The sequence below is a fragment of the Muscardinus avellanarius genome (genome assembly GCF_963383645.1).
Source record: "Muscardinus avellanarius genome assembly, chromosome: 13".
NCBI classification, from domain to species: domain Eukaryota; kingdom Metazoa; phylum Chordata; class Mammalia; order Rodentia; family Gliridae; genus Muscardinus; species Muscardinus avellanarius.
In genome coordinates this window covers 13851516-13876196 of record NC_137799.1, presented here as the reverse complement: position 1 = coordinate 13876196, position 24681 = coordinate 13851516, and the positions used below count along the sequence as shown (strand labels likewise).

Here is a 24681-nt window from a genome sequence, read left to right as displayed (position 1 = left end):
TGGCCTACTGAGGTACCTCCAAGCAGAAGAGGACCTGAGCAAGGCTTGGAGCCAGAAAGGCCAGTCCTCAAATCCGGGCTCCAGGGTACTAGCTGGGGGACCGTGAGCCAGGGACTGCACCCCTCCGTCTCTCCACTTCTCCTGCCCAAAATGGGAATGACAGCGTCATCTACTTCACAGGAGGTTATTGCTGTCAAAAAGATAATTCTCGTAAAATGCTTAGAGCGGTCCCTTGCATGCCTGGCTGGGGCACCGCACATGTCAGCTGCTATTTATGGTACTTACTATCACCCTAAAAAATATGTAAGCATTTAAGATGCCGAGGCTGAGGCTGGGCGTGGTGGCGCACGCTTGTAATCCCCGCACTTGGGAGGCAGAGACAGGAGGATGGCGCTGGTTCGAAGCCAGCCTTGCTGGTTTAAGAGACCCTGTTCCCAAATAAAATTTTAAAAAATACAAAATAGGTCTGGGAGTGTAGCCCCGAGGTAGAAGGGCTTCCAGGAACCCCAGTGCCACCAAAAAAAAAAAAAAAAAAAAAAAAAGATGCTGAGGCTGGCCTCAAACTTCTGATGCTCCTGTCTCAGCCCCCAGGTACTAGGATCATAGGTGTGTACCATGGCTCCCAGCATCTGTAAAAGCATTTTAAAAAAGAGATAAAGGCAGAGAGCAGCAGGGAGCATGTGCTCCGTGGACCAGGTGCTGGGCAAGGCTCTTCATGACGCTTGTCTCCTTGACTCTCTGGAAGACTGGGCCCGGTCCGCCTTCCCAGTCCCGGGTCATAGAAGATGAAGTTGAGAGCTGGGAGTTCAGACCAGGTGGAGTTTGCCTGGGAGCGAAGCCTTCCTCTCCGAGGCCCCCTGTATCATGCTGCACCCTTGCAAAACTTCCACAAGTTCCCAGGGACTACATTTGGGCCAATAATCTGGTTTCAAAGAGTGGCATGTTAAGGGGCTCTTTGTCTTGCTGAGACTCGTTTGAGGTCAGGTGGACCCAAAGGAGAGTGTGGTTCTGGGCCCAGCAGTGACAGTAGCTCCAAAATGACAGGGGACAAGTGATTTCCAAAACTAAAAGCCAGCCAGGCGTGGTGCTGCATCCTACAATCTGAGTACTTCGGAGGCTGAGACAGGAGGATCACAAGTTCCAGACCAGCCTCAGCAAGTTAGTGAGACCCTGTTTCAAAAATAAAAAGTAAGCTGGGTATGATGGCGCACACTTGTAATCCCGGCATTGGGAGGCTGAGATGGGAGGATCGCAGTTTGTGGACAGCCTCGACTACTAAGTAAGGCCCTTTGCTACTCAGTGAGACTCTGTTTCAAAGTAAAGAATAAAAAAATAGGAATGGAGGTGTCTCTTGGAGGTAGAATGCCCCTGAGTTTCATTCCCAGTATCACAAAATAAATAAATATAAATAAATTTTAAAAATAAATTAGTAAAAAGGACTGGGGGTATAGCTCAGAAGTAGAATGCCCCTGGGTTCAATCCCAGTACAAAAAAAAAAAAAAAATTAAGTCAGGCGTGGTGGCGCACGCTTGTAATCCCAGCATTGGAAGGCTGAGACCGGAGGATCGCGGTTCGCGGACAGCCTCGGCTTCTTAGCGAGGCCCTCCGCAACTTAGTGAGGCCTGTTTCAAAAACATAAAGAATAAGGCGGGCGTGGTGGCGCACGCTTGTAATCCCCGCGCTTGGGAGGCGGAGACAGGAGGATCGTGCAGGTTCGAAGCCAGCCACGCTGGCTGAAGAGACCCTGTTTCCAAATAAAAAATACAAAAATAGGTCTGGGAGTATAGCCCGGAGGTAGAAGGGTTTGCAGGAACCCCAGTACCACCAATAAATAAATAAATAAATAAATAAATAAATAAATAAATAATAAAAGGACAGGGGGTGTAGCTCGGAGATAGAATGCCTCTGGGTTCCAGCTTCAGTACCGCAAAAATTAATTAATTAATTAATTAAAACTCAAAACAATCCCACCTTATGAGAGAGCGCACAGTGCACCTGGCAGATCGGTGGGCCTTGTGGGCACTGGGCTTGGTTTTGGCCTTGCTGGTGAACTCACTTATTACACCCTTTCAAGGTATCTCTCAGCTCACCAATATGGACCCACCTCGAAAAATCCCCCCAGGCTGCTACGATTGTGGAGATGGTTTCTACAACCCCACCACGAGGATAATCCGTGATTACCGGAACCGCTTTCTGAGAAACGCAGGTAGGTTCCGTCCGACTCGGCGGCACGCTTTCTCTTCTCTTCCTTCACGTATAGGATGGTGCATGTGTGTGCACACACATGTATGCTCTTGATGAAATGGCAGCTTTTGCAGACAAGAAACCAGCATTGATTATCTGGATGTTTTACCATTTGGACTTTTTGCGGAGAGTCTGTATGTAGTCGTAGCATGAGTTCCAATGTTCACAGACTGTGATCACACATAAACATTTACACCAGGGAGCCCTGGGAGGCTAGCGGGCCTCGCCGACGAGGCTCCCAAACCTCCGCAGAGTGAGAGCACAGGCTGAGCAGACTGCGCAGGCCTGGTCTGCAGCGCCTCAACTCAGGAGACCCACGTGCAAATGAAAGCATGAACATTTCCCCGGAATACAATAGTCCCCAGCCTTTCCAGAGTCACTGTCCTACTAGGAATTGCAGCAGCTGTGTGTCCTCTTCCAAGAAAAATGCCCACACGTGCCTACGCACAAGTACACGCGTTGACACACACGTCACACACATGCACACACACATTTTACATATAGTCTCAAGAGATTCACGGTCCCTCTAAAGATTCAGGCCACGCTGGGCACAGTGCACATGCCTAAAATCCCAGTACTTGGGAGGCTGAGACAGGAGGATCATAGATTTAAGGCCAGACTTGGCAACTTAGTGAGACCCTATTTCAAGATAAAAAAAATAAAAAGGGCTAGGGGTGTAGCCCTTTTTATTTTATGCTCAGTGGCAGAGCATTCCAGGGTACAATCCCCAGTATCACAAAAAATAAAAAAATAAAGGCTTGAGCCAAGAAAATCCTTGATCTGTAATGAAAAAGAAAGTGCCAAGTGGGCCAGGATGGCTGTACTTGGAAGTTGAGAGGCTGAGACAGGCAGAGCACAGGCTTGAGGCCAGCCTCAGGAACTTGGTAAGGCCTTCCACAACTTAGTAGATCCGTTTCAAAATGATTTTTAAAAGAAGGCTGGGGATATAGCTCAGAGGTAGAATGCCCCTGGATTCAATGCCCAGCACCACACACACACACACACTCAGGATGGGCCATTGGTAGACACTGTTGCAGGCAGCCTTCCCAGGCCCACCTCCTGCCTTCCAGGGCCCGCCTGGGTTAGGCGGCCTCCTCTGGGCTCTCCCTCCTGAGCTTCTCTAACAGTATTTGGCTCATGCCCGTAGAAGAGCCTGTATTTGGGAGCTGCTTGAGGGCAGGGGCCATGTGACTGTATCCGCATGATCACTGTGTCCCCAGCATCTCTGATGAAATGTAAAGGAGAAAGCAGGCAGGCAGAGCACCTGCTGGCAAGCCCCTCGGCTTCTCCCACTAATTATGCAAAATTCAATACCTGACACATAGCAGACGAACTATTGTTCTGAAAAATAAAAGCAACCCACTCCATTTCTCTGCCCTGTCAAGTTTGTAAAGCAGCTGATCAGCCATCAGAGGCCACGACCTAGAGACCCTCTTGGTTCCGTCTTGAGATTGCACGGGCTTGGGAAGCTAGGTGGGGCCCACACTGCCCAGTCCCCACCCCCCGCGCTGTCACCTCCTAGCAAGATCAGTCGCTTCTGTCCCTCACCTTAGAGCCTCTGGGCTTGTGCGCCTTGTATGAGACAAGGAGCTGTTACTCCTGGGTCTTGGAGTAACAGATGACAGCCTGGTGCTGCTGGAGCTCAGACCCGCTCCCCTCTTATGACAAGGCCAGTGTCTGTCCACTAACCCCGCTGCTGCCCACGTTAGGACCATGATACCATAAATGATGGCAACTGGGTACAATAGTTGTGTATTACGTTCAATACAGCAAACACACATACATACACACACACACACATACACACACACACACATGCTCAGGACCATTTGCCCATGGGAGGCTTGAGAGCTAGGAGTAGCCAGAGGCCCAGAGTGGCATGCTGGTTGAAAGTCAGGACTGGAACCCATACCTCTGGCCGGCCTCTGGTCCTGCATCCACAGCAGACCAGCTATGTGATCATGTGTGGGAGACTTTTTCTCCCAGATCCTCAGTGTCCTCATCTGTAAAATGGGCATTACAGGAGTGCCTATGGAGGCGTTGTGGTTAGGAAAATTAAGATTAAGTATTCAAAAGGCATAGTTCAGCACCTGGCCCAAGGCAGGTGTTCAGTGATTGGTAGTTACGGCTGTTATCAGTGTGATGTCTGTTAACACAGACTGGGGAGCTAGGCCCTGGGGCTTCTTAAGCTTTACTTAAGTGCTCCAGAGCAAGGAAGTCTCTAGGGAGACGGGTATGATTGGATACACTCCGTCTTCCTGCCTCCTCAGGGGTTTTGCTTGGGAAATGAAATGCCGCTGAAATGCTGGGGTCTGCGGGCTCTCATTTACGGCGTGTAGAGTCTCAGCCTCATTTTGAATGTATGTTCCATCCACGTTCCATTCTCCGGCCCCTTCTTCCCCCTAGCTGCCATCCATCAGGAAACAGAGCCAGCATTTTTTACTCCCCGTCCTCAGCTCACATACTGCCCCCGCGCAGAATGGCCTTCCTCTTTTCTCCACCAGCCCCGGCCCTCCCATCTCTCGGTGCTTAGCACATGGCAGAAGGCCCCACAGTCTTTGCCCATAATCACGGGAGAATGGTGTGCGGTTTCACCCATACATCTGCAGCTCGGGGGTGCAGCCTCCTTGTGAAGAATCCTTGAGGGCCCCCAGCACGGCCCCCAGCACGGTATCGGCTTATCTCTTCTGTTTTTTCCAAGTGGGTAATTTGCATGAACCATAGTTTTCAGTGTAACAACTAATCTAAGATAGGTTAATAACTTGCTCATGGTTACTGACCAAGTCAGACTCGAACCCAAACCTTCCCAAGCCTGTTTGCTATGGTTGGTCCGTGGGCTAAAGGATTGGTACCCAGGGTGGCACTCCTGGGATGTGGGGCCCCATAACAGGTCCTTTGGTCACTGGGAGCCTGCTATCAAAGGGGATTATGGGACCCAGTCTCAGAGTCTCTGCTTGGCTTTCTGGTTTGTTTATAAATAATTTGCTCTGCCATCTGCTACCACCATGATATGCTGCCCTCACCAGAGGCCCAAAGCAATAGGGCTGTCCAATCTGGTACTAGAAGCTTCAGAACCATGAACTAAATAGACCTTTTCTCTTTATAAGTTGTCTCTGGTGTTTTGTTATAATAACAGGAAGTAACATATTTGTTATAACAGGAAGTAACACTGTTATTTTCCTCCTCTTGCCAGCTTTGTGCCTGAGTTTATCCTTTGCTCATCTGTCTCCTCTCCTAGACAGGGGCATGTGTGATTCATAGCTGTTCCTCCACCACACACAATTCCTGGCACCCATCGGGAACTCAGTAAGGCTCCTAAGTGAATGGGAAGGTCATTTTAGAGTCTCAAGGCAAAAACGCCACAGTCCCCCAAATGTGATGCTACCTTGTTTGAAAAGAGGTCCTTTATAGCCTGTGAGCCAATAAGGAAGCATCTGAAGATATTTGGGATAATTGCCTATAATATGATAGGAAATTGGGAGATTAATTAACCCTGCCCCCTCCCATAGGCCCCTTTCATTCCTCTCCGCAACACTAAGCCAGAGCCATCTTGGCAGTTCGTACATGTATCTCTTTCCTGTAGCTGTCGCTTGCCCCAACGTTACTAGCAGGAATCATTTTCAAAATAACTTCACCACTAATCCTTACTCCCTCCCCCCAATTAATGATACCCCATGTGAGTGTCTCAGATGAAAGGCGCATTATTAATATTCAAAGAAAAAAACCCTCATAACCATCTTAACATCTACAACTAACAATGAACTAAATTTGCTTTGTGGAAGACAGAGTGAGCATCCCAAATTAGTTTATGTAAAAGCTGAAATTCTTCCCCGAAAGGTCTCAGTACCATCCTCAAAGAATATCCTGATCATCAGAAATGCCGTCAAGATTCCCGCCAACATTATCCCCTTTGTTGTCTGAAATGCCGAATCAAGCACATCTGGCAAATGTCCTGGAGCTCACAAATCTTTCAAACAGCCTATAATTCGCAACGGTTAAAGAGATAACGCCACCGCTTAATCGTGCAGCTCTTCAAAATAGCACCAACTTTCCTTCAATCAGAAACAATGGCTCGGGCTTCTTAAAAATATCACACACCAGTGATTATTTGCAGAGAGGGCCCTTTCGCGTTTGAACCTGTGGGTCCCAGACAGAATTTCAAATCAAGCGCATAAGCCCCCTTGAATGTACGCTCGGCGAGGTGGACAATGGGAAGAAGGGGTGTGAATTGGGGTCCGAAAAAGTGGCCTGGCCCGTGCGATGCAGGCTGTGGGAGGCCGTGAGAGCTAGCACTGCCTGGGGACTCACCACGCACCACACGCCCCACTGAGGAGGAGGCGCTCTGGGGTCAGCCTCGGCTGACGAATGAAGAAACGGAGGCACGGGAAAGTCAAAGCATATTCCCTGGAGATTTGGCAGGAATGGGAGCCGCACTCGGTCTCCTCTTCTTCCTCAAGTTTTCTTCCTTCCACTTGGGTCAGCCCCAAGGTCATCTAGGCAGAGGGGAGGTGGATGATGAGCCCTCGCCCCCTGCCCCCTGGCAGTGGTGTTTATCTGATGCCCGGCCAAGTTAGGAAAGGGTGACATCTAAGCCATGGAGCGAATGCCTACAAATGAAGGCCACTTGGTCTTCTAGGGTTTCCTGGCACTGTTGTTTGGCTTTGGTTTCTGGGTGCCGGGGATTGAACCCAGGCGCACTCTACCACTGTGGTACATTCCAGACCTTTGTATTTTTTATTTTGAGTCAGGGGTCTCACTAAGTTGTCCAGGCTGGCCTCAAACTTGTGATAGTCCTGCATCAGCCTCCCGAGTAGCTGGGTGTACAGTGTGTGCCACGACTCCCTGCTCTGATGCTGGTTAAACTGGTAAAAACTGGAAACGCCCCCAAAGGTGTAATAGGAGGAGACTAGATAAATTGTCTATGGTATATGCTCATAATAGAACACAATGCAGGCATTTTAAAGATGATGGAAAGCTGGGCATGGTGGCGCACTCTTGTAATCCCAGTACCTGGGAGGAGACAGGAGACAGGAGGATGGCAGGTTTGTGGCCAGCCTCAGCTACTTAGTGGGGCCCTCTGCAACCTAGTGAGACCCTGTTTCCAAAAAAACAGGGCTGAGGGTGTATCTCAGAGGTAGAATGCCCCTGGATTCAATCCCCAATACCGAAAAAAAAAAACCACACACACACACACACACACACACACACAAAGACAGTGGGACAATAAATCTTTGGGGTATACAAAGGCATCTATAGTATATTTCAGGTGAAAGAGTAGGATGATAATATTTGTTAAGTGCTTGCTATATTCTAGGCACCGGTATAAGCATGTATTATTTTATTTTCATGTGTGTGTGTCTGTGTGTGTGTCTATGTCTGTGTGAGTGTGTGTTACTAGAATTAACTCAGGAGTGTTCTACTGCTGACCTACACCCCCAGCCCGATTTTTTTTTTTTAAACTGGGTCTCTTGCTACCATGCCCGCTTTACTTCATTTCATCTAATCCTCAGGGTAACACTGCAAAGTAGGTATCCCACTTTACAGACGATGGAAGTGAGGCAAGGTACAGCACCTCCTCCAGGGTCAGCAGATAAGAAGGGCAGAGCTGGATCTGAACCCAGGTCAGCTAGCTCCGCACCTAAAGATTATGCTTAAGCTGGTTCTGAATGAGAAGGCAGAGCTTGCTAGTGGGAGGAAAGAAGGAAGGAAGGAAAGAAGGAAGGAGGGAAGGAGGAAAGGAGGGAGTGGGAGGGGAAAGGGAAGGGGAGGAAGGGAGGAAGGAAGGACAGAAGGAGGGAGGGAGGAAAGGAGGGAGGGGAAAAGGAAGGGAGGAAGGAAGGGAGGAAGGAAGGAAGGAGGGGAGGGGAAAGGGAAGAAGGAATGAAGGAAGGAAGGACAGAAGGAGGGAGGGAGGAAAGGAGGGAGGGGGAGGGGAAAAGGGAGGGAAGAAGGAAGGAAGGAAGGAAGGAAGGAAGGAAGGAAGGAAGGAAGAAAGGAAGGGAGGAAGGAGCTTTCCTAAGACACTGAGAGAAGATACATACTCAAAGACTCTAGGATCCCGCGGGTGGTTCCTTTCTCCAGAAGTTCTCTGCCCATTTTATTGCCCAAGAATTGGCCAGGCCAGGTGCAATGGTATGCACCTGTAACTTAATTTTAACTACTTAAAAGGCTGAGGCAGGAGGATCACTTGAACCCAGAAATTTGAGACCAGCCTGAAACCTATTTGGTGTGTGTGTGTGTGTGTGTGTGTGTGTGTGTGTGTGTGTGTGTGTTGGGGGGGTACTAAAGATTGAACCCAGGGTTCAAGCTATATCCCCAGTCCTATTTTATTATTTACTTTGAAACAGAGTCTTGCTGAATCACCAAGGCTGGTCTCAAACCTTCTATCCTCCTGTCTTAGCCTCCCAAGTACTGAGAATTATAGGCATGTGCCACCATGCCCAGTGAGACCTACCTCAAAAAAAGAAAAAAAAAAAAACTGGCCAAAGTTTTGTGGGTATGGCTCAGTGGTAGAGCACTTCCCTAGCATACACAAGGCTCTGGGTTCCATCTCCAGCTCCACACAAACAACAACAAAAGCTGGCCAAAGAACAAGAGTCAATGCCACTGACAAACCAAGGCTCCTCTAATCTTGAAGTGTCTGCCTTCCTCCAACAAGTGAGAAGCCTGGGATCCAGAGAGGGCAGCTCTACACAGACAGGCTGTGAACTCACACAGCCTGTCTGCGTAGAACTAGGGGGCCAGAAACCCCGTTTCCCACTGCCAGCCCCAGCCCCTGCTGCAAAACCAGGCTACCGCTCCAGGGCGCCTGCAAAATGGCCCAGTCTCCCGCACAGCCCCTCCTGTGGTCTCGCCAGCAAGACAAAAGGCAATTTATCCAAATGTTATAATCACCTGGAGGCTGGCACACGGGGGCATCCCTGCTTTATCTGTGGTATTGTCAGCAGCGCCGTAATGAAGGCTTTGTGGAGGGATAATATCACACTCCTAACTGCCAAATAAAATGCCCGCACGGTTGCACGTCCCCACCAGCAGACGTGGCTGGCGGCGCCGGAAAGCAAGAAGGGGTAGGGAGAGAAGTTACACACACGGGGGGCCTCTGCTGTGCTGGACACCCACCACATTCTGATCCTTTTGAGGAATGCCGTTAGCCCTGTTTGGCAGCTGGGTAAACTGAGGCTCCAGGAGTAGGTTATTTACTAATGGCCATGCTGCTTTTTATAGGGAGGAGCCAGGATTTGAACCCAGGCCTCTCTAACACCAGAGGCTGCCCTCTGAGCCAAGGAGATGGGCTGTGGCCTTTTCTGAGTTCTGAGCCTCTCTGAGAATCTAGGCAAAACTTACAAAAATAGGCAAAACCAGAAAAATAGGCTCGAACCCGTCAGTAGAACTGTGCCTAGAGGGGGCAGGATTGTGCCAGCCGGAAGCCATCCAGAGGCCCCTGTCCAGATCTCTACTCCAGGAGTAACAGCCTGCCCTGCATGCAGAATTACCTCGCAAGCTGCCCTCCGGCCTGAACACCCCCCCTCCCAATGTGGATTTCAAGGCTGCACTAGAGGCCCGCAGTCTCCTGACCTGGCCATCCGGCCCAGGCATCCTGTTGTGGGTGCGGGCCCTGTTGTCCTTATCATTTCTTATCTACCTAGAGCCTCAGCCTCCCCAAGTCCCCGGCACACAGGCCTTCACTGAGCCTGTGTGCACCAGGGCTTCACTCGGGCCAGCTCTACCTGACCAAACAATGTGGACTGCGGGGACAGATGCATAAACAGAGGCCCACAGGACTTGCTGGGGTGCTCTCTGGACAGAAGCCTGGGGCTTTTAGGGGTCCTTAGTGCTTCAGTGACTCTAGGCACCTCCCACTCCTCAAAAAGGAGTTTAGAGATGACCATAAACCAATAAATAACATAAACCATAAAAGACATATCTGATGCAAGGTATAATGATGCACAGCTGTAATCCCAGAACTTGAGAGGCTGAAACAGGAGGATGGCGGGTTTGAGGCCAGCGCTTGGCAATTTAGCACTGGCTTGTTTCAATATAATTTTTTTAAAAAAGGGATAGGGTTGTATTTCGGTACCCCTGAGTTCAATCCTCAGCATTACACACACACACACACACACACACACACACACACACCTCCTCCTCCTCCTCAGTACTGATGTATTTAAACCTCAATGAAAACTATTGTGAAACTCAGTTGGAAAACCAAAAATCAACAGCAGTGTCAAGAAATAGTCTACAAGCTGAGCAAAGTGGGGCACGCCTATAATCCTAGTACTTGGAAGGCTGAGACAGGAGGGTCACAGGTTCGAGGCCAGCCTAGGCAACTTCAGGAGACTTGTTTCCAAATTAAAAAAACTAAAATAAAATAGGGCTAGGGATGTATCTTAGAGGAAGACCGCCCCTGGGTCTGATCCCCAGTACCACACACACAAAGAAGATACATATGGAATGCAGTCCAACACAATTCTATGTTTCTGATTATGTTTATGTTAATGTTTACTTGGAAATATCAAATATGAGTCTCCTTCCCCCCAAGAGTGAGGTGCTCCCCTGTTTCTCTGATGCCCAGACCTGGAATCCCAGGGTGTGGAGAGAGCACAGAGGAGAGATGTGCGTGTCCCCAGGACAGTGGAGATGATGTCCTGGAAAAGGGGTGCCTGGCCAGACCTTAAAGGGCAAGAGGAGGATTTTGCTGCATAGAAGGGAAGAAACAGGTTGAGCAGAGATACAGAAGCGAAGGAGCTCCTGGTGCTCAGGATGGAGCACCCGAGGCCTGCTTACGCTGGGGGCCAGGGGAGGAGTCAAGGAGGACTCCTTCGGCCAGTGATGGACAGACTGGGCTTTGATGGGTACATAGGAGTGGGTCTGAGCTGAACATTCAGGGCAGAGGGACCCAGTACAGGATGGGGCCTTGAGTGCTGGTTAGGGTGGTAGGCTTCTGTGCTTCAGACAGGCCTGGAGTTGCAGAAAGCTTTCTCAGGGAAGTGGGTAGTGGCCAAGGGCTGCAGCTCTGAAGCCAGACGTGGCCATGACCCTGCACCCACTCACTAGCTGGGTGAGCCTGGGCAGATGTCATCACCTCTCTGAGCCTCAGTACCCTCCCCTGGGAGCAGAGCTGACAGCACTGACTTTGCAAGATCACTGTGAGTGCGTGGTGAGTTCTAGTCTGTCCCAGGGTCCTGTAGATCCCGGCTTACCATGGCTCCCGGCTCCCCACCCTCCAGCCTAATTCAACCCTCGTGTCTGCCAGCCAGACACGGGCTCCCAACTGTGAGGCCCCGCCAGTCCATTATCCACTTGGAGCCAGAGAGCAGGGGCTGGAAGGCCTAACGGTTCAGAGCCACACTGTCAGCTAGTTATGGGGCCAGGGCCGACCGCGTGACCGTGGCCACGACTTTTGGCTTCTTGGATCTGCCTTAGCACGGAGGCTAGACATCACGAACATGGTTAGAGAACACATATCCAATGATTAGTGCTCAAAAAAAAAAAAAAAAAGTGGAAGCTGGGCATAGTGGAACATACTTGTAAGCCCAGTACTTGGGAGGCTGAGACTGCAGGATCACAGGATAGCAGGCTCACAGCCAGACTCAGCAACTTTGTGAGACACTGTTTCAAAATAATAAAATAAAATAAAGCTGGGCAGGGTGGCGCATGCTTGGAAGCTGTGACAATTGCTGTTTGAGACCAGCCTCAGCTACTTAGTGAGGCCCTTTGCAACTCAGTGAGACCCTTTTTCAAAATGAAGAATAAAAAATAGAGATGGGGGTGCATCTTGGAGGTAGAATGCCCCTGGGTTTCATCCCTAGTGCCACAAAAAAATAAAAAATAAAATAGAACTAAAAGTGTAGCTCAGAGTTATAACATGCATGGGTTTGCTGGGCATGGTGGCGCACACTTGCAATCCCATCATTTGGGAGGCTGAGACAGGAGGATCCTGCAGGTTTGAAGGTTGAAGTAGCCTCAGCTACTTAGTGAGGCTCTCAGCAACTTAGTGAGACCCTGTTTCCAATTAAAATAGAAAATAAGTCTGGGAGTATAGCCCGGAGATAGAAAGCCTCTGGGTTCCATCCCCAGTACCCCCCCACACACACACAAAGCCTAGGTTCAATCCCTATTACCACAAATAATAAGTTAAAATAAAATAAAGGTGGGGAAGCACAAAGGATAGCAATTAAAACCATGCTGGCAATTTTGTGCCCCTCCATCTACACATGTTTGCTCTGGAGTGAGTGTGAGAGGCTGAGTCAGCGGCCTCTATTCCTGGCTGCCTCCCATCTGGGAGCACCTTGCTGCATAGAGGACAGTTCTAGTCTTTAAGGAGCAGTATCACCCATAAACAGAAATATTTTGATTGGATTTTAAAGCCCCCCCAAGACCTCACGTGGTAGTCAAGGAAGCCGCGTTGGTAGCAGGGCTTGGTTGCTGGGGAAGGGTCCCTGCGGGTGTGGCCAGGGACAGTGAGCGTGCCCCAGGACCACTCACCAGAGAACAGGGGCTGCAGCATCTGTTCTCTGACCTTGGCTTTCTGCTCCCTGCCATGATGCCCTGACGACCTGCAGCTCCGGCTCCTGCTTCGAAGTCAGTGTGAGATGGACTAGAACCTCTGAAATCTCCAGATCCGTGAGCATCTCACACTGACTGAGGGATCCCAAAGGCTCACTGTGACTGTGGGCACTTTCCCCACACCCACCAACCGGAGCACCCGCAACTGTGACTGCAGCAGCGGCGTGTTCACAGAGGTTGAGAGCACCACGAGACCGGGCGTGCAAGTGCCCTCCTGACACACGGAGGGGCTTCCTAATACCTAGCCATATTCTTTGCTCAATTTGCCCCTCCTGTGGTCATCCTAAATCCTGCTGCCCTAGGCCAGACCTTAAAGACCCTACCCTTGTCATTTTAATATAGTAAGACAAAATATAATCACATTCCCAAATTAAATATGTATTTTTTGTTGTTAAAACTTTGATAAGGAACCGGGCATGGTGGCACGTGCTTGTAATCCCAGCATTTGGGAGGCTGAGACAGGAGAATCGCAGTTTTCGGACAGCCTCAGCTACTTAGTGAGGCCCTCTGCAACTCAGTGAGACCCTGTTTCAAAATAAAGAATAAAAAAAGGGCTGGGGGTGTAGCTTGGAGGTAGAATGCCCCTGGGTTCCATCCTGGGTTCCATCCTCAGTACCAAACAAAACAAAACTTTGATAAGGGAGCTCTGTGTGGTGGTGCATGCCTATTATCCCAGAACTTGGGAAGCTGAGACAGGACAATCACAGGTTTGAGAACAGCCTTGTCAACTTAGTAAGACCTTGTTTCCAAATAAAAAATAAAATAGGGCTGAGGATGTAGCTTGGAAGTAGAATGTTCCTGGGTTCAATCCCTAGTACCAAAAAAAAAAGTTAAAATTAAAAAAAAAAACACTTTAAAAAGATTTCTGTAACTTTGGCCAATTGTTTGACTATGAATCTTTAACAATTGGCTGTGATTTCCTGAGAGTCATGTGCATACTGGAAAATTCTGCAAAATGAGGAAAGGAAGCCCAGAAATGGATTTCAAGTGTAATAACACTGTTTTGATTTCAACATCTAATAATTAATCAAGTCTTAATGCATTTGTTATAACATTTAATTTCGGTGTCGCAGTTATTTTTGTTGTTGTTGTTGATAGTTTGGAGTCAGACATTTTTTTCCAAGCTTCTTCCATTCAAATATGCCTCGACAAGCTTGTGGGTGGGTGCTGGGCCTGTACCTCTGGTTCCCAGTGGGTGAAGTAGCTCTCCCTAATCCACCCACAGACCCCACCCAAACTAGAAGCAGCTTCACTGCAGGAAAAGCAAGGGCGGCCCATGGTCTCCCACCAGCCCGCGGCGGGTTCTGCCTGGGCAGTGACCCCCTCAGTCAATATTGACGATGCTGCCGCCTTGGCCTCTGGCCACCGCCGCTGCCAGCCGAGTTCAAAGCCTCTTTCTTGTCAAGAGTCATGACACAGAGACCTGAGATCACCGCCCTTGGTGCCTCTCAGACAACACCCCACCAGCTCACACAGCCCTGAATTTGCACAGAGGGTGTGGGACCTGGACACAGGCCGGGAACCTGGTTGGCCATGCACCCCTGATGCCAGCCTGGCGTCCTCTGAGGATGATCCTTGACCCCAGGAGAAGAGGGCAGCTCCCCAGTCAGAAGTCCCCTTCCCCCAGAGCCTGGCCCTGCCCCATGTCACTGCCAGTGAGGCGGGTTGGATGAGTGCTGGGCTGTCCATACAGGTCCACGTGTGATCACACACACACTTAGACTTCAAGTCCCCGCACACTGCCACACTCGGCCAGCCAGGACATTACCACTTACATACTCACCTGAATGGGAACACACGCTGTGAGTGCACACACTCCTAGCTTCAATGAGTGTGAACCTGCCCCTCTGCCCCCAAATCATTGCACCCCTCCAAGCCTTGACTTTCTCTCCCAAAGGGGGGAGCCCCATCTCGCTCACTGAGGGAGGCTGGTCCCAGCCTCGGAGCCAGGCCCTCCCAGGCGTTTGGCCCCCATGAGCCTCTTCCAGGCCCCAGGGCCAGCACTTTGTTCCTTCTGAGTCTCTTCTCTTTCCCAGTCCCCACCCTGCCCCAGCTCACACAGGTGGGGCCTGCATAGCAGCGGTAGCCACAGATGCGCCCAGCCCAAAGGTGTGCCAAGAGGTAGCAGAGCCCGGCCTGTGGGTGCTCAGTGACCCCAACCCACACATTTGCCCTCTCTGGGCTCGCCTGCCCTGGCCTGTCCTGGCTTTGAACACAATGCATTAGCTGTGCCATGGCTCTTGATCCTTGTGGTGAGGATCCTGTGTACAGATCTCCTCCCTTGGCCCCCCAAATTCTGGCAGGGAGCCAGCAGTCCCCAGGTTTTCCTGGTGAGTCCCGTGTGGGCATCCAGTTTGGGGAGCAAAGACCCATCAGAATGATGATGGTAGCTTCCAATTCCTTAGTGTCTGGGCCTCACTCTGACCTGGGCACCAGGTCTGGTTCAGTCCAGAGTGCAGACAGGAGCTCAGCTCAGAGATTGGGAGCATTGACCCAAATCACCCAACAAGTTGATGGCTCAGCACCCCACCTGTCTGCCTCCATAACTCCTTCCAGTCCACGCTACAGCACTGCATGCGCCAGAAGTCCCACCTTGGGGGTTTTGGTATTTCCTGTGTACTTTGCTGAGCACTTTTCAGGAATGATCTTACTTGGTCCTTATAGCAAGCAGCTTCATAGATGAGAAAATGAGACCCAGGAAGGCCCCTTGCCCAGGTGGTGGCCCAGAGCTCCAAAGCCGGGGTGTACTCTCAACCCCTTGTGTGAGCTGCCTAAGCTCTCTGCTAACCAGCTGGTTAATCAAGCTGTTCCCTTGTAGCTACGCAGAGACGTTCAGGATCTCTTCTTCCCCTGCACGCGCTGACCTGCAGACGGCACTAATGTTACCCTGGGTGACTGAGGCGCAGGGCGGCAGGCCCAGCACAGCTGTGGCTAATGCAGGCTGGCCCTTCCCCTCCTGCGCCATGAGGCGGGCCCCGGGCCAGGCAGGCTGAGCTTTGAGTGTGCTTAGTGCTCAGGTAAGCTCCCAGGAAACCCAGCATCTTGGTGCACTGGGCCTGCCCCAGGTGCGGCTGGAGACTGAAAGGCCGCTGGCGCCCAGGATCTGCACTTGGCAAGCCTGCCCGGCCCTTTTCGCAGCTCCATTTGCCCAGGGAGGGGAAGAAAGTCTTCCCCCATTGTCCAGATCCACAGATCTCACTGTTACTTTAATGTCTCCAAATTACACCTTCTTTCTTCATTTATTCACCAGATACTGAGTCAGTACTTTTTAAGTGCTGATTCTCTGCGGGCCGGATCACATGGCTGCCCCAGGCTGCCGGGCCATCATGGCCGATCCCCGTGACCTCAGCGGAGTCAGGGAGGGCTACACCCAGGCAGGCCCGCGGGGTGGGTGGGGACAGCCCTCACATCCCGGAGGGGATCCCCTCTGAAGCACGGCAGGGCCAAGGGAGACCTCGTCCACCAGGCCACTCAGGTCCACGCCGTCTCCCAACTGTGCTACTTTCGTGCTCTGCGGACATTCACTTTTTGAGTAAAATTCTGGGATAGTGTTTATGCTACACTTGTAATCCTAGTACTTGAGAGGATGAGACCGGAGGATTGCAGGCTCAAGGACAGACTTAGCAACCTAGCAAAACCCTGTTTAAAACCAAAAACTTTAAAAAGGGGCTGGGGGTGTAGTTCAGAAGTAGAATGCTCCTGGGTTCAATCTTCTGTACCACACACAAAAAAAAGAGCATACTGGATGTGTGTGTGTGTGTGTGTGTGTGTGTGTGTGTGTGTTTCCTGTACTGCAGGGAATTGAACCTAGGGACATTCTACCTCCAAACTACGCCCCCAGACTTTTTAAAATTTTTTTTGTTTGTTTGTTTTAAACAGGGTTTCGCTAGGTTGCTAAGAGTCTGGCTATGTTGCTAAGCCTGGCCTTGAACCTGCAATCCTCCTGTCTCAGCCTCCCAAGTCCTGAGATTATAAGAGTGCACCACTGTGCCAGGGCTTCATGAGCTTTTAAAATTAAACTTTTTATTTTAGAGCAATTAAGTTTACAGAGTTGATTGTAAAATAGTACAGCATGTCAATATGCCCACACACAGTTTTCTCCAATATTATCATCTTACATCAGATGGTACATTTGTCACAACGAATAAACTACTATTGACATTAATACCGATGAACTAATCTTAACTCATTTCTGTATTCAATTTACTTATTGAAATGTCCTCAGTCTTTCACTAGTGCCCCTTTTTCTGTTCCAGAATCCCATCTGGGGCACACCGTATTCAGTTATTCCTCTTTGGGTACCTCTTTGGGGTGGCGGTTTTTCAGCCTTTCCTTGTTTCTGACAGTTTTGAGGAGTATCAGTCAGGTACTTTGTAGAATGTCCCTTGACTGGACCTTGTCTGAAGTTTTTCTCACGGTTAAGACTGGGGTTGTGGGGATTGGGGAAGAAGGCCACAAAAGTAAAGGCCATTTTCATTCAAACATATCAAGGATACAGACCATCAGTAGGATTTACTGAGGAGCTCACCCGTGAGCACAGGGCTGGGTCAAGTTTCTCTACTGGGAAGTTGCTCTTTTTTCCCTCCCCATCTACACCACATTCTCTGGAAGTCACTATATACAGCTGCACTTATGACACGGCAAGCCTGGCTTGTGGTGCACACCTGTGATCCCAGGGAGGCCGAGACAGGAGGATCACAGGTTCAAGGCCAGACTCAACAAGGTAGGGAGACTCTGTTTTAAATAAATAAATAAATAAATAAATAAATAAATAAATAAAGCTGGAGGTGTAGCTCAGAAGTAAAATGTCTCTGGGTTCAACCTCCAGTGTCAAATAGATATAAACAAGAAGTGGGGAATTTTCCCCCTATTCTTTGAAGGCAGAGTATCTACATACATTATTTGGAATTCTTCTGCCCAGGAAATTTGTCTATTTTGATCTTTAATCATTTTTACCAATACTTTGTATGCCAGGATTTTTCCATTTCAGAAACTCAATAACCTATCAGTATTTCTAGAAACCTAGGGATATTTTATTTCAATTTAAAAATATACACAATTACCAAACATTTTATTGGAGGGTAAGGGGGGAAAAAAAGGCCAATAATTATTATTTCAGTTTTTTTCTCTATTGTCGGTACCCAATAATGCAAGAGATTTTGGAAATAAGAACCTCTCTAGTTCCATTACTCAGAGCTGACCATTATTCACACGTCAGTTGATTTCATCTCTCTTCTGTGCACAATTTTTAGATGGGACACACTGTGGGATTTTATTTCTTGCCTCCTCTCTCTCTCTCTCTCTCTCTCTCTCTCTCTCTCTCTGACTTATTTTCTCATCAGAAACACTTTCTTTGTATTTCTTTCTATCCAGATGTCATAACTGTCCTCATGCTAAACAACCCCTCACATCGCTTTTGGGGAGTGTCCACGGCCCCCTTCAAGCCGTACCATTTCTGGCATGTAGTCAGTGTCTAGAAATTATTGGTTTAATAAATAATCATTTCCCAGTTTTTATAAATGTATGTCATTTTCCATCCTCTGCATCCTCAGTAACTCTAAGACAAATAGATTATCCCCTTAAGATAGTGTCCCGGAGTAGGATTACTAGACCATCAGAGGCCAAAAACTTTTAAAGATAAACGTGCCAAGCCAGAAATCTTCCTCCCCTTCTTTCTGTATCGCAGGCGATTGAGCCAAGGGTAATAATTTACAATTGATTAAAGACTTTGTGAGGTGCTTTTTTTCCCATCTTTTTTCTCCCTCCTCTTCTCCCTCCCCTCCTGCCAAAAAGGGGGGAAATTATCTGAGAAGGTAAAGATGTTCTCAGACAATCATATTAACATATTCCAACAATCGCAATTTGCAAAATAGTAATCACAACTCCCAGGATCTGGGAGGCATTAATCAAAGCTACAGGTTTAATTCCATTTTAAATATTGATGAAATGTGCGGCGGCAGCCTCACCCTGGCGTGGCAGGGCCAGGGGAGCCGGGGGGGGGGGGGGGGGGGGGGGGGGGGGGGAGGCGCAGGGGAGGTGGAGGGAGGGTTGGCTGAGCAGCTGCCGGGAGGGGAGGCATCTGTGATTCAAATTGGTAGCTGTGCAGCCAGGTAGAGAGTGAAAGGGGTAGTGAAGAGGGCTGTTAAGTCCATTGCTGTCAATTTGTAACGATCAGGGAGGGGCCCGAGGACTGGTTCAGCACAATAAACCCAGTTTGTCTGGTTTCAGGGGTTACCGCTGAAGAGGCTGCAGCTGCACTGATTCGAATAGCCTGGAGACTTCAGGACTGTAATTAGCAACGGGCTGCTCAGAGTGTGGCAAAAGTAGGCTCCACCAGTGCTTAACTCCTTGTGTGCTGACACATCCCGGCCCGGCTCTCCTCCCCTGGTTTTGCCAGCCTCTGCCAGGACTTCCAGGCAGCAGATCCAGGGGAAACTGAGGCCCGCTGGCTGCTTAGGGCAGTTCCCAAAGGCTGGTGCTAGCCGGCAAACCTTTTTACTGTAATGTAAAGGGAGAGGATTGTTGTTCTTGGAAGGGGGGCTGCTTCTGTGGGACAGCCTTGGCCCTGGCTCCATCTTGTCTAGTCTGGGGTAAAGAGAAGTTAGGCTACAGGGCCTGGTTACTATGGCTCAAATTCTATAGCTTGGGACCTAGGACACAGCTTGTCCCTCCTATAACATGGGGACAATCTCTGCCGGGGTGCTGAGCTGTTGCAGAGACACGGTGGCCTGCAGTGCTTATTAGGCGCACAGTAGGCTGTCCAAGACACTCCCCCGGCTCCAGCCTTGGGTTTCCCCGCAGGAGAGGGGTGCGATTCAGAGGGCAGGCAGGCTTTTTCTGGGCCTCTGGATTTCAGTTTCAGGAAGTCCCCTGGTCTCCTCCCAGCTTCCAATATTTGTCACCCAAAGAAAAGGGAAAGTCCTGTCTTCCCTTCGCTCAGATGGGAGGCATGAGCTAGGCACAGTGTAAAGAGAAAAAGTGACCCCTCCACTCACTGGTGAGAAGCCAGGGGCAGAGAGGGAAGGCAGGTAGGCAGCATGGTGTGAGGAGGACTTCGCTGGGAGCCTTCGCTGGTGGTCCCCACCCTCTGTTTGCAATACACCCAGAGAGAGCCCCCACCCCTGCAGGCACGCGCAGGGAATGTCTGTCCTGGTAGGGGGTTGGAGGCAAACTCCATCTCCACCCCTGGGAGGATGAGGAGTAAAAATGAGGGGAGCCCTAAGAGGCGAAGAACGAGACGTCCACGGAGCAACCAGAAGAGAGCCTAAAAACGCGCTGTCTCATGAAAGAAGGACGACACAATGAAATCCGCAGCACAATGCCATTTTTGTAAATTAAAAACACATTCTGTACACAAAACAACAGCACATATTTTACTGAGCTGTGTGCATTTTTAGGGGTGTAGATCCCACCACTAGAGTGAGTTCCAGTCATGCGGGGGGGGGGGGAGGCTGGGTTTGGAGGAGAAGGGGAAAAATGGGGTGTGGGTTTGGAGGAGAAAGGGAAAAAAAATAAAAATCCAGAAATCCACCAGGGCTCTTGCATAGAGAAATGCGGCCCTGTGCCATGGCCGGGGACATGGACTTACTCTGAAGTTTTGCAGAGCAGCAGAGGTTTTGTGGTTAGACGACCCCGACCCTGACCCCTGTACTAACCCTGAGGCTGTGGACAAGAGGCCCAACCCTCCTGCCTCTGTTTGCTCATCCGTGAAGTGGTGGGAAAGATGTGCCTTCTTTCCCAGGGACTAGGCAAAGGGTGGTGGGTGAGCTCAGGCCTCCAAGGAATACCAGTGGCTGCTGGCACTTGAGTCAGCAGAGGGTGGCGGGCTCCCTGGGAAGACCCCGGGGTTCCTTGAAGGTCAGGAATGGAGAGTCCAGAAGGGAAATGAATATCTGAGACTGTCTCCCAGTACTGCCCGCCAGGCCCGGCCCCACCTTACCAGGGCGCTGTTTGTAGATCAGACCCTTGAGTGCCCATGGCGTGAGGCTGCCGCCCTCTGATTGCCGGTGGGGATCAAACCAGCTCAGATCTCAAGCTCTCTCCCCCATCAGCAGCACCCGTAAACTACTGAAACTTTGGTGTTCAATTTGCCTGAGATAGATAGGAGTTCTGCCAGGGGATTAGATTTAAATGAAAGGTCTGCTCCTGCCCGCAGAGCTAAACAGACCCATCAGCCTGAGCTGGAGTGAACTCAGGGTCCCAGAGCCCTCCCAGACAGGGGAGGTCCCAGCAGCAGCAAGCACCGGGCATGACCAGCTCTTCCTCTTTCTCCACAGATGATGACGAACATGAGTGGATCATCCGGACCTGTCGGAAGGGCTGGGATGAGATCGTGGGCCACAGGCCCAAGCTGTGAACTCCGCAGCCGCTCCACCAGGGCTTTCCACCTGCCCCTCCATGCCGGGGGGGTCCAGCCATGGGGGGAGGGGCTAGGCTGTAATTCTCAAACCTAAAGTGTGACTCAGGAATAAAGGTTTTCCGTACTCAGTAGCTCCAAGTGCATTTGCCTTAGAAGACGCTTTCTCAGAAGACAGCCTCATTTCACCTGCATCAGAAGCACCTGGGCACAAACATAAACTCTAGCGACTCCCCGGGCCCAGCCTAGACTTGCTACTCAGGACTCCTGGGAATGGAGCCGGATCATTTGCATTCCCAGGTATTTCTCGTCATATCAAAGTTTGAGGACCATTGTCTTATAATGACAGATGGAGGTATTTGAAGGAGCGACTCCTGGGCCTTTGCTCTGCTCCCCACAGCAGCCTGAGGGGCCGAGCATCACCTTTGCAGAGAGGGAGTCAGACGTTCAGGGTGCCCCTTGGTCTTGGAGAGCAGTAGGGCTGGATCCCCCTGCCCGGATCACTGTGCCCAGGCCACAGCTGGCACCATCCTGTAGGTGCGGGAACAGTTCCCAGGACTGCCTTTCCCTCTTGACAGGATCCACATGATCCCACAGGAGGAACTTGGCTCAGGCACCATCCATGTCTCAGCTCACATCCCAGCTCATCCACGGTACTGTCACCTTGGGCAAATCACTTTCTAAGTCTCAGTTTCCTTGTCTGTAAAATAGCTATGATAATATTTAAAACCACAAAGTGGCCGAGTAGGTCAGAGGAAATAGACTGAGTAAAAGGGCTGGCGCTTAGCAGGCACACAGAACCTGTTTGTTATCAAGAACAATTTGTAGCCGGGCATGGCAGCACATGCCTGTAATCCTGGTACTTAGGAGACTGAGTCAGGAGGACCATGGGTTCGAGGCCAGCCTGGGCAACATAGTGAGACTCGGTCTCAAAATAGAAAACTAAGAAAGGCCTGAGGGTGTAGCTTGGAAGTAGAATGTCCCTGGGTTAATCTCTGGTACCCCCTACACACATATACACACACACATTTTGGTAGCTATACATATAATCATTTCTCAAAATCACTCCAGAGATAACATTTGTCAGCTGAAAGTCAGCAGGGGAAGTGGCAATATGTTCCAGGGCCGCCTTTGGGCCCCAAGCATTCTGGATCTTTGCTTAACTGTCCTTCCTTGGAGGATGCTGGGTCCTGCGGGCCCCCAGGCCACATCTCCTGGCTCACCAGAGCTGCCTGCTGGAGGTGGAAGGGTGATCCGGGCCTGAGAGGTCTCTGCTGACATCTGCACCGGAAGGAAACTGGACCTCCAACAAGGGACCCAGAGCTGCAGGGAGGGGCAGAGGAAGGACTGGGTCTGCGTTCAACTGCACCCTGGAGACCTGGGGGCCACCTTCCCCTCTCAGGCGCCCATCTCCTTGCTAGAATAATTGTGTTGATCTCTACTGGTGCTTCCCAAACTGTGTTCTAAAAACAGAAGGTACACTGATGTAAACACGCATCTGTGTATGCAAGCACACAGGCATGCACACACAAGTAATATATTTTCAAAGATACGCATATATCTAATCATTTGAAAAAAATGGTTTGAAAGAGTAGAGGGGGAGGTACAGAAATGGAGTCAGGGATAGAGGGTAAAAAAAAACTAATAAAGAGGATGGGTGAACTTTGAGTATGTGAATTCTGAAACCTAATCCAGATGAGAGAATTGATTAGTGATGTCTGCTGTGGGTGAAACAGGGATGCACCTAAATATATACTTTAAACTTGCTTTCTCTATCCTGGACTCTCCTTCCAGAAGCAGGAAGGAAGACTGTGGGTAAAATATGCTTGCAGACTTGGTGACCATAGGCAACCTGTCCAGGGCACAGGGGACTGGGGAGGCCTTCATTCCCCACAAGGCAGTGCCACTCTCCACAACAGGAGCTTTGACTTGACCAAGTGGTGATTCTGCTGATGAAAGATTAGGTGAACAACAGCAAAATGCACTCCCTCATTGTGCAAATCACACGGTGGCCCCGAGACCAGGCAACGCTGCTACAGAGCCCTGCCTTCCCCCTCCCAACACCCTCTTTTGTACCTGTTCTGTGAACCTGTCACTTGATGGGATCCAGCTCACGCATCTCCCCGGAGCCCCACAGAATGCTGGAGGGACGTCTGCTTTCATCATTGACCAGACTGAGAGCTCCTTCAGGCAGGATGGGTCTGGGACCCTTCCTCCTTGGGTCTACAGAGCCAGCACAGGGCCCGGCAGAGAGCTGGTGCCCAGGGAGAGCAGAAAACAGCTACCAGCCTGACTTCTTGCAGAGCTTAGCTGAGACACAAGGGCGACCAGCACTTAGAGAAGTGACCCGTCATTGTGCCTTTGCAACGCAGCTCACTAAACTGGGAAATGGTACCAACTTGACAGAATTGCACTGTCCAACAGCTCAGCTGCTCTGGGAGCCAGGGACCCAAGCCTGTAACCAGAGAGCAGGAAAGAAACGGAATCCCAGCGTGTTTCTGGATTTAAGTGCCAGCACTTCTACTTGCATTAACTTTATTTATTACACAAATAAGACATTTACAAAGCACAACATGAAAGGTATGTAACAAAACAGACATTGGTTTTACAAAAAAAGTGCTTACAATTTTTTTCCAATGTGTGTGTTTTCCCCTTTAGTTTTGTATATTTAAATAAATAGTCTCGTCAGCCTGCACGTTCCCAGGCTGCTCTTTACAGGGTAGTGGAGACGTTTTAACTGCAACATGCTACGGCCACGTGATCCACGGAAGGAACAAACCCTGGGGGGGAGGCTCGAGACAGAGTAGGTGCTGGGTGACCCCGGGCAGGGCTCAGCTGGCTGCTCACTACATGTTTGCAATTGGAGTTTTGCTCATCAGGAGCAAAAACAACAAAGACCCAAGCTCCCAAGGCTGGGTATCAGGCCCACATGGCCACTGTTCACATCCGTGCCCCACACGGAGCCGGGCACAGACTTCTACTGGATAAGTTCTGAACTGAGCCATGCTTCCCACATTACATGTGGGCTTTTTCTTTGTCCTTAGTCAGCTGAACATCTTTGGAAGGGAGAGACCACAGGTTCCCTTCTTGGGCTGCACCCCTGCCTAACCCTCCTCCAGGTCCCAGAACAAATGGCATAGAGGTTCCCATGTAGGGGCCAACTTCAAGTGTGTGAATCCTGAAACCTTATCCAGACTCAGAGAGAGGGAGTGTGCTGCAATTGATTAGTGATGTCTGCTCTGGGTGAAAACAGGGATGCCACTGCATATATACTTTGAATTTGCTTTCCCTGACCTGGAGATTCCTTCCCAAATCAGGAAGGAGGACTGGAGCTACAACATGCCTGCTAACAGCCTCTAGTGGGAAAGGCATCAGGTCTCCAAGTTGTCCTAGAATTACAGGATAAGCTTGGGACAAACCGGTATCCCCTGGAAACACAAATCACGGTCATGTGTAGCCTGAGCCGTATGTTCAGGGTGGAGAGTTGCAGCAGGATGGGGTGGATGCCTGCACAG

The 24681-nt window shown here is 50.1% G+C and overlaps 1 protein-coding gene across 1 annotated transcript in view; it reads left to right on the top strand.

Moving 5' to 3' along the window:
* Nucleotides 1–21166, top strand: part of MORN5 (MORN repeat containing 5) — a gene marked incomplete at both ends in the record, with an annotated part of 28407 nt that extends 7241 nt beyond the window's left edge. Inside the window, 2 exons of the mRNA XM_080708710.1 lie at nucleotides 2075–2206; nucleotides 21087–21166. Coding sequence (XP_080564836.1) covers nucleotides 2075–2206; nucleotides 21087–21166 — 212 coding nt within the window. The remainder of the gene's footprint in view (nucleotides 1–2074; nucleotides 2207–21086) is intronic.
* Between the last annotated feature and the right edge of the window lie 3515 nt (nucleotides 21167–24681).